At 40.8% G+C, this 16,310-nt stretch overlaps 2 protein-coding genes across 2 annotated transcripts; both read left to right on the top strand.

The window, feature by feature from the left end:
* Nucleotides 1-224: 224 nt before the first annotated feature.
* Nucleotides 225-2,941, top strand: ZNF502 (zinc finger protein 502). The gene is made up of 2 exons (XM_012650844.1): nucleotides 225-279; nucleotides 838-2,941. Exons 1-2 carry the CDS (start codon nucleotides 225-227, stop codon nucleotides 2,409-2,411), a joined length of 1,629 nt encoding a protein of 542 aa, XP_012506298.1. The 3' UTR covers nucleotides 2,412-2,941.
* Nucleotides 2,942-12,482: 9,541 nt separating this feature from the next.
* On the top strand, nucleotides 12,483-13,303 carry ZNF501 (zinc finger protein 501). The gene has a single exon (XM_012650964.1). It carries the CDS (start codon nucleotides 12,494-12,496, stop codon nucleotides 13,301-13,303), a length of 810 nt encoding a protein of 269 aa, XP_012506418.1. The 5' UTR covers nucleotides 12,483-12,493.
* The last annotated feature ends 3,007 nt before the right edge of the window (nucleotides 13,304-16,310 follow it).

Genomic DNA, 16,310 nt, shown 5'->3' with positions numbered 1-16,310 from the left:
AAGTCTGCAGCCAATGCTGATTTTTGCTGATGCAGCCACATTGATACCCTGAAGAGGTATTGTGTGAGGTATTAGGTAGTATCCCTAGGCAACAGCTGCTCTTTCTAGTTTGTTTGCTGGGACAGTGATATCCATTCCCCCACCTTTTTCCCCCTCTGTGAGCAGGGCTCCCAGTTTTCCAAACCTGAAGTGTTTTCCATTCAAAGGAAAGAGAAGATCTGTGGATGTTGAATATGCAAGGACGTGAAGAGAGAGAGATTGGGAGAGAGACTTGTCCAGGTGAGTGAGCAAGAGAAACCAGTGGGATAAACAGCCAGGCAGTAGGAAGCCTTTGAAAATTTTAGAAGAGAAACTAAGTGAAGTTCAGGAGATCAAATTACTGTCTCCTATAGGGGTGGTGGGGGCAGGTATGGGTGAATATCTCTGGGGCCTACCGATCCCCAGTACGTATTTTATCTTTCTCTTTTATAGCATTTGTCTTTTTACATTCTCCCATGTTTCACTCTCTGAATACAAATTATTCATGTTTCCTGTCTTGTCTTAATCCTAACCTGTGTGTTTTTTGTTGTTTTCCATTTACCTCTGTTGTCTGTCATTCTGTCACTCCCTGAATGTCCATAGCTGCCCTTTTCATGGGGGTTCCTCATTAACAGTGGTCAAATTACTGTGATGCACATCTCTTCTACCACTTGCAACTATGAATTGCTTGCCATGCTTGCTTTTATTGGCCCTAACTCATAGGCTATTACTGAGTCCTGTTAATGTTAGGGTGCTACATTGTCAGGGACTTCAACTCTGCCCTACATAAGAGATATTCACTCTGCTGTTTTCTTTCAGGATGGACGAACAAGCCTGCTCTAGAGCAGGATGTCTATGATGTTGACTCACCAGGGACAGTAGTAAAGAGATTCCAAGAGGGTGAATACCAAGATTGTACTCTTGAAAAAAAATATACATGTGAGGGCATGAAGGAAAACTCTTCTGGACAAGTTCCTGGGCCATGCCTTTTCCAGGAAGGTGGTTTTGGGGGAATAACTTTCATCCACAAGGAAGCACCCCCTGAAATGATTAGTCAAGAATATAGTTTTGAGAAAAGCTTGCTTTTGACCTCAAGGCTTGTTACACATCTCAGAGTTTCTACAGAAGAGAGCCTGCATCAGTGGGAAACAAGTAATATACACACCAATGAGATTTCAGGCCAGAGTAAATGTTCAACTCTCTCCACACAGAAAAAATCTTGGAAATGTAATGAGTGTGGAAAAATCTTTACTCAGAACTCGTCCCTTACACAACATCAGAGAACTCATACTGGAGAGAGGCCCTATGCATGTGGAGAATGTGGGAAAGCCTTTAGTCGAAGCTCATTCCTTGTTCAACATCAAAGAATTCACACTGGAGTGAAACCATATGAATGTGAGCAGTGTGGGAAAACATTTCGATGTCGATCATTTCTTACTCAGCATCAAAGAATCCACACTGGAGAGAAACCTTATAGATGTAATGAATGTGGCAGTTCTTTCCGCAATCACTCACATCTCACTGAACATCAGAGAATTCACACTGGAGAGAAACCTTATAAATGTAATAGATGTGAGAAGGCATTCAATCAGAACACACACCTTGTTCATCATCAGAGAATTCACACTGGTGAGAAGCCCTATCTATGCAATGAATGTGGCTCTTCTTTTCGCAAACACTCAAATCTTACACAACATCAGAGAATTCACACTGGGGAAAAACCTCATAAGTGTGATGAATGTGGGAAAACCTTCCAAACAAAGGCAAACCTCTCTCAACACCAGAGAATTCATACTGGAGAGAAACCCTATAAATGTAAGGAATGTGGCAAAGCGTTTTGTCAGAGCCCATCTCTTATAAAACACCAGCGAATTCATACTGGAGAAAAACCCTATAAGTGTGAGGAATGTGGCAAAGCTTTTACTCAGAGCACTCCACTCACTAAACATCAAAGAATTCATACAGGGGAGAGACCCTACAAATGCAGTGAATGTGGTAAAGCCTTCATTCAGAGCATTTGCCTTATTCGGCATCAGAGAAGCCACACTGGAGAAAAACCCTATAAGTGTAATGAATGTGGAAAGGGCTTTAATCAGAATACCTGCCTCACTCAGCATATGAGAATTCATACTGGTGAGAAGCCTTATAAATGTAAAGAATGTGGGAAAGCCTTTGCTCATAGTTCATCTCTTACTGAACACCATAGAACTCACACTGGTGAGAAACTCTATAAATGTAGTGAGTGTGAGAAAACCTTTCGGAAGTATGCACACCTTAGTGAACATTACAGAATTCACACTGGTGAGAAGCCTTATGAATGCATAGAATGTGGAAAGTTCTTCAGGCATAGTTCAGTCCTTTTCAGACATCAGAAACTTCACAGTGGTGAATAATGCTGGCATTTAGGTTATGACAGTTTCTCTAGAGAGAGTGACTAGGAATCTGGCTGGAAGGAGCAGAGCAGGTAGAGTTCCTGTAGGGAAGGTTGAAAGAGCCTTGGCTACTGCATTCTTAGAAGAGTGTTTCCAGAAATGGAGGTGGGAGCTTGGAGAATGCAGAACCTACTAGTCCAGGTGGGCATCTTGGAATATAGGGTAGAATGGAAGTCCTGCTTTTCAGATAAAACCTGCAGGTTGCCACTCCTTCATCCCTGAGTGACTTCTACACCTTGAGGCATTTGTTAGATTAGCACTGTCTTTCCTTTACTACACCCCACCCCACCTTCTGACCTCATCACACTTGTTCACTGGCTTGTAGGTTAACATGGTATTCTCAACATTGCCTGTCAGTGTGTAAGTGGCACAGCTCTGATATAGTGCTAAGTTTAAGTAGCCTCCAGATGTTTGAGGCAGCTCTGACCATGCTACGGTGGGGAGGCTTTCTGACCTGTGCAAACTTTTGATCCTGTGAAGGGAAGACAGAAGCAAGTGAAAAACAATCCATATTCATTTATTCAAAAAATAGGAAATTATGTGACAAGAACTGGGCTGAACAGTTCTACAATGTGCTGGTGAAGAAGACTTTTATCAGGGTGAAAGTTTTTCCTGACCCTTTAAAGCTTTTGGGAAACTTGGGCTAAGAAGGAAATAGGAGGTCAATAGAGACTTCATGATGCCAGTTTGTGGGAAAGCAGTCAGATGTGCTGAGAGAGCCAGGGATAGGAAGACTCAATCTCTGTCCCAGAGGAATATTGGTTTACCCAGCAGAGAGATGGTCTGTGCTAGATAACTGGTGATATGAGGCCTCAGAGAAGGGAGCCTGCATTGTGACTGAGCAAGTCACCTACATAACCCTATCTGGACTAAGGTGTACCCCTGTCTCTTGTAAGTTTGGCTGGGCCACTGGTTCACAGGGACCAGGGGAGAGGGACCCACTAGGACTGATAGTGTCCTGATAAAATGGGACTTCATTGTAAGAAAGCATTAGTGACGAAGGAAGACAGCTTTTTAGGTTGGCTGGAGTTTGGGGCTACTGGACTAGTCTTTAAGAGAGTGTTAACATTTGTAATGGAATGACTTTGGGAATAACCTCTTTTTCAAAATACCCCAAAAATCAGAATTGCACAGTTTTCCACTGACTGTGAGAGAAATGACATAGTTTTCCCTTTTCTCCCCAATCCCTTTGATTTTCTTTCTCTTTCTTTCTCTCTTTTTCTCTCTTTCTTTCTCTCTCTCTCTCTCTCTCTCTCTCTCTCTTCCCCCCCCCTCTTTTTTTTAAGACAGAGTCTCGCTCTGTTGCCTGGGCTATGGTACCATGTTGTCAGCCTAGCTCACAGCAATTTCAAACTCCTAGGCTCAAGTGATCCTCCTGCCTCAGCCTCCCGAGTAGCTGGGACAACAGGTGCATGCTACTATGCCCAGATAATTTCCCTTTCGTATTCTTAACTGCCGCTCAGAAATTGAGCTCCAGAAGATTAAGTGAGGATAGATTTTTGGCTGGTACTTGACATAGTTTCTAAGCTCTGAAGCTTATATATTTTTAAAAATATGACTATTAAAAACAACTAAAGTAAGTTGATTCTGGAATGCTTAATTATTTGGAACTCATCATTGATTTCTCCAGAGCAATCGTCTTGTAAACATTGGTTTGGGCCATGAATTGCCATTAATGGGAACGTAGTGGAAACATCACATATGCTCTTCCCACTCTAGCAATGAAGATTATTTTTTTAAAACCTACTACAGGAGATTTCATAATTGAGCATCTTACCCATAATTTTATGGGTAAAAATAACTCTATGAACGCCTTCTAAATATTTTATGTTCATAGAAAAATACATATTTTACCAAGAGCTACTGTTAATGTATTTATACTTGCTAAATGAAAAATAACACTTTAGAATTAATTGTTGGTACATAGTAAATGTTCAATAAATATATATTGGGTGAATTAATATATTTTAATCAAACTTTGCCCACCAGAACTACAAACTTCCTGGTGTGTAGGTATTTATAGTAGTATTTATGCATTGCTATCTTTGGAATCTTGAGTGGACAGTAGAGAATAGGGAGAGTTTTCTTGGAAAAAAATGAGAAAACCGTAAGGGTGAAAGATATCTCTAAATTCTTGTGAGAAAGGTTTTCTTTCTTTCTTTAAAGACAAGTCTCACTCTGTTGCTCCAGGCTGGAATCCAGAGGTGTGATTGTAGATCATAGGTCACTGTATGTAACCTTGACTCCTGGGCTCACGTGATCCTCCCCAGCTAATTTTGAAATTTTTTTGTAGAGATGGGGTCTTGCGATGTCGTGCAGGCTGGTCTTGAACTGCTGGCCTTAAGCAATCCTTCTGCCTTTGCCTCCCAAAGCACTGGGATTATAGGCATGAGCCCCCATTCCCAGCTAAGAAAGGTTTTCTAAAATGGAATGGCCATGACCCTGGATTGTTAATCCTCAAGCCAACATTCTGGTACATTTTCACTTTGTGGAGATACAGAAAGGAGAGGAACTTAGCACCTTTCCACTATCCTCACCCCTCATTCTCACATTTGCACACACCTGCTCCTGACTTTCAGTTGCTGGCCCATGGTGTGTCTGAGCACTCCAGAGTGGCACCAAACCTAGCAACTGCCCTCTCCCTCAATTTTCCCTCTTATTCAACCTTCATATCCATCCAACCACTATATTCTGTTGAAATTATCTTCTAAATCTGGAAGCCGTCTCCACTGCTATTGCTATAGTCCAGTCCCAGTTTATTTCCTAGACTATTTTAAATTTTTCAGTCTGCCAGTATGTTGCCCTTCTAGGCCATGTTTCACACTTATGGATGATCTTTGTAAGCCTAACTGGCAGCTTTATTCTCTCTTAGAATAAAGTCCTAGCCGTTTAAAGTGGCATCTGAGGCTCCTTATCTGGCCCATGCCTACCTACATTGCCATCCTCAGCCACCATTCCTTGCCTGGCACATTCTGTTCTATGGAGCAGATTCTTGTGATTATATAGTATCACCATTGGACCATCTGGCACGTTTGCACATTCTCTTTTATTGTTCCAGTTCTCTTCCCTGCTTCTGCTTGCCTGGAAAACTGCCATTTGTCATTTATGAATATGTTTAGGCAACCTCTTAAAGCTGTCTCTAACCTTGTATTTTTTTTTTTTTCCCTTTGAGACAGAGTCTTGCGCTGTTGCCCGGGCTAGAGTGCGGTGGGCACATCATAGCTCATTGCAACTTCCAACTCCTGGGCTCAAGCAATCCTCCTGCCCCAAACTCCCAAGTGGCTGGGACTACAAGTGTACATGACCATGCCTGGCTAATTTTTCTATTATCTTGTAGAGACAGGGTCTGGCTCTGTTCCTCAGGTTGAACTCCTGGCCTCAAGTGATCCTCCCACTATAGCCTCCCAAAGTGTTAGGATTACATACATGAGCCACCGCACCTGACCCAACCTCATGTATTTTTTATTATCTTTATATTTTGTATTTTTCATCATTTTATATGTTACATTATGACGGTTCATTTACAAATATTTCTCTTCCCACTCAACTGTCAACTCTACCAGAGCAGGAGGAATTTGACATTTTTTTATTTTATTTTTTATTATTTTTTTTTTAGATATGAGGTCTCACTACGTTGGATAGGCTGGCCTTGAACTCCTGGGCTCAGGTGATCCTCCCTGCTTAGTCCCTGATTATCTGGGACTATAGGCACATACCACAGTACCCAGCTTGGAGCAATGTGATATTTATTCATTTTTATGTCAGCCTAAATTGCTGTCAAGCCGCAAATTTCTGTTTCTAGTAATCTGCTCTACCTAGGGTACCCCACTCCAGGCTTAATTTTCACACAGTAAAGCCTGCCAATTTAAAGAATCTTTTAAGCCTAAAAGGGGGAAAAATGATTAGGCGTAGGCCCTCTGGCTTGTGGGACATCCTAGGGCTGGGGACAGAAGTCATTACTTGATTCCATAGAAGTTCTGAGAATGTGATAACTGGTAAGTAAGGGGAGCTCAACATTATCATTACCTGGCATGTCAGCTGACAGTTTTAGAAAGGGTCCCTTTTTAGCTTGAAGATGGTTAGTGATGGCCTCAGTCTGTGGCATCTCTACTCCTGATTTCAGTCTCTTAAAGGGACTCCATTTGGGGAAAACAGCCAATCTGGAAGTTTGAGCAGACATTTTTCTGCTGCATGGCATTCATTTATTCAACACGTGTTTACTGAGTGCCTACTATGTGTTGCACACTAGGGATGTGATAGTAAGCACACAGTCCTATTGTCCCGAGCTTGCAGATCAGGAGGAATGCCTGGAAGTGGAGCACTGCTCTGCTACCCATGCTTTTATCTCTGGAATCCATCTGTCAGGATGAGCCATGTGTAGAAATATTTCCTGAACGAGGTACCAGCAATATCTCAAGTTTTGCAGAATGTGGGTTAGGGTGCTACTTCCTTGCTGGAAAGGTCACGGAAGCCAAGGCAGAACAATAGGGACTGGAGCTGGGATGACGAATGGATAATACTCTTAACATTTACTGAACATTTTTAAAGTGCCAGAAATTCTTAGTAATTTATATGTATTAACTTCATTTAATCCTCATAACAGCCTTATGAAATTTGGTACCATTATTATCTCTGTTTGATAAATGGGGAAGCACGCACAGAGAAGTAAAGTAACTTGCCCAGATTCACACGCTGACAATCTGGGATTTAAGCCCAAAGCAGAGCTCTTGTTCTTTTGGCTACTTGTTGAACAAAGATCTTAAATCACTAAGGTGTTTGAGGTTCCTGTGACGAGGTCAGTTTTCTTGCAGGTGAGAATGTGTGTGAGGAAGTTTGAAGCCAGCTTTGTGAAAGGCTTGAGAATCCCCAAAGAACAGTGACAAAGGAAGATAAATGTGGCAGGGTTGCAGGATGAACTGACACATACCGCAAGAGCTCCTTGTGGTCGACCCTTCCTCTCCGTTCAGTTTCTTTATACCGAGAAGATGCATTTTGAGGTGGGTTTGCGGGCTGTTTCTGGGGCCGGCACCCCTGGACAGAGCACAGAAACCCGCCACTCTGAGGCTGGGAGAACCATCGAAATGACGCCGCTCCCGCCTTCCTAGAGGGGGATGGTTGTGCTTGTTGGCTGCGGCGCGGACTGGTGACGTCACGCCGGCGGGGGGCGTCTGGGATTTGCTCCGAGCGGCCTGGGACTCTAGGGCGGCAAGGCCCGTGGGATATCGCTGCTGTGGGGAGCGCCTGGTGAGCGGTTTCTGCTGTGCCCGGCTGCATCGGGGTCTAATCCAGCGCCTCCCTGGGGCCCGGGGCCAGGCCAACTGCAGCGCCGCTTCCTTCCCGAGAGCCTTTGCGGCGGAGGCCGGGGTCTGAGGCCAGCTTGCCCTGAAGAGAGGAGGGCAGAGGCTGCTCGAGAGCCCAGGGCTGGGAGTCGGGGGACCAGGATTTCGTTTGTATGTACTTGAGCGATTCAGCGAACTTCTGAGCGCTTCAGTTTTCTGATTTCCTGAAGTCAGTGCTATTCCTTGCTTGGCCGCTTCACAGAGTTGTGTGGGTTGAATAAGTATATGGGAGTGTTACCGCCTTCATTTCCTTAAGTACTTTTTCTTCTCTTTCAGCAACAAAATAAGTACTGTATGAAGACAGATCCAATAATTTAACAGCAGGTACTATTTACTGAATGCTTACAAGCTGGCACTCTTCTAAATACGTCGCATATATTAACTCATTTACTCAACACCGCAGCCCTATGGAGTAGTTACAGTTATTGTCATTTCCATTTAACAGTTGAAAAAGCTGGAACACAGAAAGGTTAAGTAACTCACCCAAGATCACTTAGCAAATAAATGGTGGTACAGGTATTGCAACCCAAATAATCATAGCCCCAGAGCCCATGCCATACTTGTCTTCAAGTTTAGTGGAGGTAGACAGTGTCATCAGAGCAAAAAGTGCTATAGTAGAAGCATGTGTAAAATTAAGAATGTAGACAAGAAAATGCTTTGGAAAAGTCAAGAAAATTTTTCCACAAGTAAGAGGTGTGGTGGTTCACATTTGAACTGAATATTAAAGTTTGACCAGAAGTTCGAAAATGATTAAGTAATTTGTTCAGTGTTAGATAAGAGGTGCTAGTGGATTAAAATGAATTAGACTGGAAAGCAGGCCTCTGCCTTTTAATAAAGTGTTCTTTCCATTAGGAGGAGTTCTTAAAACCCTTCCGTTAGGAGGAGTCCATAACATCTTACAATAGATCCCTGTCTTCTGGAGATTCTGCCTCACACAGAGACAATCATTATGTTTCAGAAATTCTTCCAATTCTGATTGTGAGAGGATAACTGACAGGAAGTTCCCCTGGTATTGACTCAGCCTGTTCTTAACAAGAGCTTCTCCTCTCACTGCTTGCTCAATTACTAAAGATGTGTAAGCAGCCTCAATCAAAGATGGACTGGAAGGGCTTGACTTGAGGTTTTGCTCTTTTCCCATCTGCTTTTGGAATCAAAGAATCACTGAATGTTGGTACTGGAAGAAGCTTTAGATACCATCTAGCTTTTCACTTTCATTTCACAGACAAGACAATCAGTCATGGATGAGATTGTGTGATTTGCTTCAAGTCAATGAATAAGTTTATTAATGTTTATTAATTGGCAGAGCCAATACTAGAATCCAGACCTCTTAACATAGTCTGTTCCTTGTCTTCATGCCCTCTGCTTTAGCCCCACTGTCTTTGACTTTTGAAGGCAATGGCTTTTCCATTAGGCTTGGGGGCCTTTGGGCTCCAACCTTGTCTCCTATAGAGGAATTTTTACTCCTCAATGCTTAGTGCTTAGGAACACCTGCCCTTGTTCTTTGAGCTTCACCATGTCTCTCTAAAGTCTACTCACTGACTTTTGTCAGAAGTGGTACTCTTCTGAGACAATAATGATATTGTTTCATTTAGACTTAAAATAGTTACTTGGCTAGGGATGGCTTGTTCCTGGGTTCCCTTGAATCCAGGGTGTGAAGGAAGTAGGCTGACAATTTACAGGTGGCTCTTTTTCCTCCCTCAGTGCCTCAGATTCTTGAATTTCCTCAAGAGCAGAGTCCCCAGAAAACAAACCAGTATCGCTTGTGTTCCTAACAGCTTGTCTCTAGGTAAGTGAAATCTAACTAGAGAACCCAGGATTGCTTACTATGGGGGTATTCATTCAGAAGTGGTGACAGACCTGTAGTGGGACCTACCAGTGACCACTATACTTGGATCCAGCAGACCAAAAACTCAGAGCCACCCAGAAATGGGTACCATTTTACTCAAGTCAGTGAGAGTGGCACACTGTGAAAGACAACTATGGAATAATTGGTTATAGGACGGATGAGAGAGTGTACCAACTTCTTATCAAATGTACCTGAACTGTAGCAAGACTATCCCCTGTGCAGTCATCTGGTGGCACATCTTGAAACCACTTATTAAACTGCTAAATAGGATGCCTTAATGGTATAGTGATCAGATCTAGGAAAACTGATAGTAGATTATTGGAAGACTCATTGGAAAGGTGATTGTTTCCTTGGAGAATATAGAATGGGCCTCTAGCCCTGTTCAAGAGCTTGAGTAATTACAACTGCCATTGTTACTGGCTGTCAGAAGGCAACATGGAGCCAGGCTGTCTGTCAAACCCAGTAAAGAATACTGGGTGAACTGTATCTTTAGGTTATGGGAACTCTGTGAATAGATCATGACTATTTATGTTCTGAAGAATTTGGTCTAGTCTAATATGTGTGTGTAATATATTACACTTAAGTGTCTATATATGTTTATATGTGTATATGCATTGACAGATACCTATAAGAAAGTTCATTAAAATACCAACTGTATTTTCTGTGGGTGAAAGGATGTCAGGTGATTTCCATTTTGTACTAACTGAGCATTTTATAGAATGAGCATGCATTCTTTGTATGATAAAACCTTTTTATTTAGGGAGAATAAGAGTAAAGGAAATAAAAATGTGGTTAGAGTTTTAGTTTTACATTTAGCTGCTTAAACCACTTGGAGTTTATTTTTGTATATAGTATATCCATACTGGAAGCTAGTGCAGCAGATAAAGATAGAGAGATAGGTACAGGCAAGATAGCGAATATATTTAACAATCAGTGTGGTTACAGGCATTGCCCAATCATATCAGTCTCCGGCCACAAACAATTTGTGCAGATATACAAGTGTGTACCAGCTGACTCTCAGCCCCATTAGATCCATATATACCAACATGAAATGATCTCTAAGATACATTCTTTAGTGAAAAAAAAGCAAACTGCAGAGCAGAACGTAGAGAACAATTGTGTTTATATAAATAGAATCAAATGCTATATGTGTGTAGAAAATTATGTAGAAGAAAGGACTGAAAGATTATACTCCAAACTTGATAATCTCTGGGGAAGGGAATGGGTTTGTTTGAATAGGGTGAGGTAATGATTGCTATAACAATGACCGTTTTATCCTATATATATCTATATTATCTAAATATTTTAAAGTGAAGATATATTCATTAGTAACTTGTGTGATTAGAAAAATAAAATAAAAAGGGGTCTCAGAGACTAAAAATGCCTCTGATTCTGTGTACCCTTATTCAGGGCATCAGGGTTTCAAAGTTGGATGCCATTACTATCACCATATTCCTCTCTTTCTCCAATTCTTTGCTTCCCAAGGAGTGTCCTGATGACAACGATTTGGTTTCCATACAGTTTTTCTATAGTGAAGAGAATGTGTTAATCAGCTGGACATTGAGCACAAAATTTTTCATTGTAAATTAGCAAAGGACTTTGTTTTCTACATCATTCCCCTTGTAAATTTGATTAGTATACTTAAGATTCCAAAGCATTTCTTTGGCCACAAAGGTAGAGCCAGATCCTGGACGGTGATGCTAGAGTCAAGTTACTGTCCAATGAACACTTCTTCCCTAATGACCACCTCTAACTTATTTTTCTGAAACAAAACAGTGATATCTTATTTTCTTTCAGTAAGCAGAACTGTAGTTTTCAAACCTATAGATTTTTCCAGTTGGACCTAGGGGGAGAGCTATTGATGCTAAATATTTTGGAGAAAAAGAGAGGTCCACTCATCAAGGTGACTGAATAAGGAAGGATTGGTGAGATGGGCCTAGTGAAAGTTACAGCCTGGATCACCTTTGAAGTGTTGGAAGGGACAGTCTTGAATTATCACTAGACTGCCAAGATACTGCTTACAGGCAAATTAAGGAAATATAATTACTATTCACCAATTTTTTGAGGAGTAGAGACTATAGGTGAACAGTAAATTTCCCCAATACTTAATTTATCCAAGTCTAGGATACTTAATTCTTTCACTTTTTCCTGTTTTTTTTTTTTTTTTTGAGACACAGTCTCGCTCTGTCACCCCAGGGTAGAGTGCAGTGGCATCCTCATAGCTCACTGCAACCTCAAACTCCTGGGCTCAAGCAAGCCTCCTGCCTCAGCCTCCTGAGTAGCTGGGACTATAGGCATGTGCCACCATGCTCAGCTAATTTTACTATTTTTGGTAGAGATGGGGTCTTGCTCTTGCTCAGGCTGGTCTTGAACTCCTGAGCTCAAGTGATCTTCCTGCCTCGGCCTCCCAGAGTACTAGGATTATAGGTGTGAGCCAACACACCCGGCCTCACATTTTCCTGTTATTTATTACTGTGGATGATCCCAAGTTACCTGGATTAGGTTTTGGTATTTGATTATTTCAGAATCAGCCATGATAAGGAATTTTATAGTATTCCTAAAACCTGTCACTATTTAATCTCTTTCTTCAGAGAGCCTGGTCATCAGGGTGCTTTTGGAGAAGGTGAAAATGCAAGCTGTGCAAGGAAAGGGAGTAGAAATCCCGCAGAATGATTGAGAGGACAGCGCATACACACGCACGTGCAGTCACACACACACCCAAACCTTTCCCAGGAGAACATTGTTACTTTAATGATAATCATCTTTGAGAAAATACCTCGTACATATGAATTTGAGAAAAGGCTTCATCTCAACTTGAACCTATTGGACAGAAGTTCCTTCGGTGCATTATAAGCAGCATGAGTCAGATTTCACTCCACATGAAACACCGGAGAGTTTACATACAGAAGAAACCTTCAAAGTGTAGTGAATGTGGAAAATTCTTTACTCAGAGATCATCTCTTACCCAGCATCAGAGGATTCACAGAGGAGAGAAGCCCTATGTGTGCAGTGAATGCGGAAGTTGTTTCCGTAAACAGTCAAATCTTACTCAACATCTGAGAATTCATACAGGGGAGAAACCTTTTAAATGCCATGAATGTGAGAAAGCCTTTCAAACAAAAGCAGTCCTTGTCCAGCATCTGAGAATTCATACGGGAGAGAAACCCTATAAATGCAATGAATGTGGAAAAGCCTTTTGTCAGAACCCATCCCTTACTAAACACCAGCGAATTCATACTGGAGAGAAACCTTATAAATGTGCGGAATGTGGCAAAGCCTTCAGTCAGAGCATATGCCTCACTCGTCATCAGAGAAGTCATTCTGGAGATAAACCTTATAAGTGTAATGAATGCGGGAAAGCCTTTAATCAGAGTGCTTGCCTCATGCAGCATCGGAGAATTCATTCAGGAGAGAAGCCCTACACATGTGCAGAATGTGGTAAAGCCTTCACTCAGAACACCTCCCTTGTTGAACATGAAAGAACTCACACTGGAGAGAAACGTTATAAATGTAGTGAGTGTGAAAAAACTTTCCGCAAGCAAGCACACCTTAGTGAGCATTACAGAATTCATACTGGAGAAAAACCTTATGAGTGTGTTGAATGTGGGAAATCCTTTAGGCACAGTTCAGCACTTGTTCGACATCAGAAACTTCATGCCGGAAAGTGAAATTTGGAATATAATGAGTATGGAAAGGTTTATATGAAAATACCCTTTTCCCTCCCTAAATTCTTGGGAGTTTAAGACTCATTCTGCAGCTGGGATGAACATTTTGTATTTTGAACAGGCATTGTATCCTAAAAGTTAAGAAAATAGGCCTCAGAACTAGTTAGTCTTAAGTTTAATGCCTTCTCTGACACTTAATAGGTGTGATCTTATTATTTCTGAGCCTCAGTTTCCCCATCCTCCCCCAAAAGAATAATAGGGATATTTATTAGATTTGTCTTGAGAATAAAATGAATTGTATATGACAGTTAAATTCCATTAGTTAGCTGTTTTAAAAGTTTATAAAAATATCTTAATCCGGCATTAAAAACAAACAAACCAGCATTTGGGTTTTTTTGTTCTCATAGTGCATTTTTTCTTAAGAACATTCTTGTAATCAGGCTATGATTTTATGTTTAATTTACAGAAGCCTATTTAAACTATAATGTCTAGGTTTAAGAGGAGAATACAATTGAAGACTGATTTATCCTTGAGAAACTTCAGATTTAATCAGAGAAAAAACAAATGATTGGGATATTAGTGGACATTGTGACGTGTACTTCTGGAAACCCTCAAGATCTTTATTCAGATTTTGATACCTTCCATTATTGGATCTAATTTGACTTTAAGCTCTAGGTTTCATTTTTCCATGAAAAGGGAAGCCTCACTGACAGTGAATAAAACCTCGGATTGTGGTACTTTGTGTGTTTGGGGGGAAGCAGTGGGGAGGTGGCAGGTAGGAGAAAGCACCTGACGGTAGAGGGCATGGAATATAGAGAATATAGCATGTTGGTGAGGATGTGGCTGTACTAGTTTTAAATTCAGAAGCACAGCACTGAAGATAGTCTCAGGGAAGAGGAGAGTAGGAGATGTTGAGTCCTCAGGTGCCAGCATGTGATGCCACTGACGAACAGCTAATCACCTGTCAAAGGAAGGTGAGAACAGTGTCCTGGGGATGTGTATGGGTCGGGGACGCCTCACCTACTACAAAGAATGACTTGTTAAATCTATAAAGAAGCAAAGAAATCAAAGGATACTTTTGATGGTGCTTTATGCAATGCCAAGCCCTTTAATGTAATGTAATGCTAAAAGTAATGTAATGTAATCTAATGCTAAAAGTACCCTTGCAAGACAGGTAGGAGTTATTCGCATTCCAGTGTCAAAGAAAAAGAGAACATATTTGACTTGCTCAAAATCAAACAGGTAATGTCAGAGTTGAACTTCAAATCTGGATATTTTTACTCCAAGTGTAGTCCTGGATTTTGTAGTACCAAACTCACATACAGGTAATCATTGAAACTTTCCATTGAAGTGTGAGATGCCAAATTTGCAAAAGCCATTTTTTAAAAAAATAAATGATTTTCAACTTAATTTGTGCTCATTTAAATGCATTTATAAAATTGGGAGAATTGAAATATTAAAATTACGTGCTTTCACCATTCAAATATAGTCATGTTAGTATATTTATTCTAGCTTTTCTTCTCCGCATAGCTTTTCTTCCTTTCCTTTAAAAAATAATTATAATTGTACTATATACAGTACTACATCCTGCTTTTTGGTTTAACATGTTTTAGCAATATATTATAGACTTTCTATATATGTCATTTTAATGGTTACCTAACATTACATTGGCCTGTTCATAAGTTATTGGCCTGTTCCCTAGTGTATATTTACATTAATACCATTATTTCCTTATAAATCAGGTAATCCACTTAATGCAGTTACATGGTATGTGTTCCTGTTAGTGATTAAGATTATTAACTCAGCAATGAAACATCTTTGTATATAAAGCTTTTATCATTTTAAATTATCGCCCTAGGATTTTCGGAGAGTATGATCTTTTTATCTTATGTTTTAAATTTCATTTAATCTTTTTTACATGATAATACAAACTTATGGTTTAAAATTCTAAAAGTATAAGAATTGGCTCATGCCTGTAATCCCAGCACTTTGGGAGGCCAAGGTGGGAGGATTGCTTGAGCCCAGGAGTTAGAGACCAGCCTGGGCAACATGGTGAGACCTGGTCTCTACAAAAAATTAAAAAATTACCTGGGGATAGTGGCACACACCTGTAGTCCCAGTTACCTGGGAGGTTGAGGCTGGAGGATCACTTGAGCCCAGGCATTGGAGGTTGCAGTGAGCTACGATCATGCCACTGCACTCCAGTATGGGTGACAGAGTGAGACCCTGTCTCAAAAATATAAAAATAAAATGAAAGTACAAGAAGTAAACAGTGAGAAGTCTTTCTCCCAGCCACCCAGTTGTCCCCCTAGTCCACCCCAGACAATGAATATTATCAGTTTCTTACTTTTCTTCCATAGATAAGTATAAGCAAGCAAACATGTTTCTCTTCCTTCTTAAAGACTTTTTAAGAGCAGTTTTGAGTTCACAACAAAATTGAGTGGAAAGAACAGAATTCCTATATACATCCTGTCCCCACACAGGCACAGCCTCCCCTATTATTAACATCCTACACCCGGGGGGTACAACCTACATTATAGGTACAACCTACACTGACACATCATTATCACCCAAAGTCACAGTTTACATTAGGGTTCACTTTTGGTTTTGTATGTTCTATGGATTTTGACAAATGTGTAATGACATGTTTCCATCATTATAGTATCAAAAGAGTATTTTCACACCTCTAAAAAGTTTCTGTGCTCCGCCTAGTCCTCCCTCCCTCTCTGCTAACCCCTGGCAACCACTGGTCTTTTTTACTGTCTCCATAGTTTTGCCTTTTCCAGAATGTCATATAGTTGGACTCCTGCAGTATACAGTCTTTTCAGATTGGCTTCTTTCACTTAGTAGTCTGCTTTTATAGTTCCTCCTTGTCTTTACATGGCTTGATAGCTCATTTCTTTTTAGTGCCTAATAATATTCCATTGTATGGATATACCACAGTTTACCCATTCTTCTACTACAGAACATTTTGGTTGCTTCTGTTTTGCCAATCATGAGTGAAGCTGCT

Source organism: Propithecus coquereli, unplaced genomic scaffold (assembly GCF_000956105.1).
Source record: "Propithecus coquereli isolate 6110/MARCELLA unplaced genomic scaffold, Pcoq_1.0 Scaffold1, whole genome shotgun sequence".
Lineage (NCBI taxonomy): Eukaryota > Metazoa > Chordata > Mammalia > Primates > Indriidae > Propithecus > Propithecus coquereli.
The sequence above is the reverse complement of the archived record's forward strand: the minus strand, read 5'-3'. Positions and strand labels throughout refer to the sequence as shown.

Bases quoted from the DNA above. Each gene is read 5' to 3' on its own strand.
- ZNF502 (XM_012650844.1), top strand. From the start codon at position 225: ATGTTGAATATGCAAGGACGTGAAGAGAGAGAGATTGGGAGAGAGACT. The intron at 280-837 runs GTGAGTGAGCAA...GTTTTCTTTCAG, and splicing joins TGGGAGAGAGACTTGTCCAG to GATGGACGAACAAGCCTGCT.
- ZNF501 (XM_012650964.1), top strand. From the start codon at position 12,494: ATGAGTCAGATTTCACTCCACATGAAACACCGGAGAGTTTACATACAG.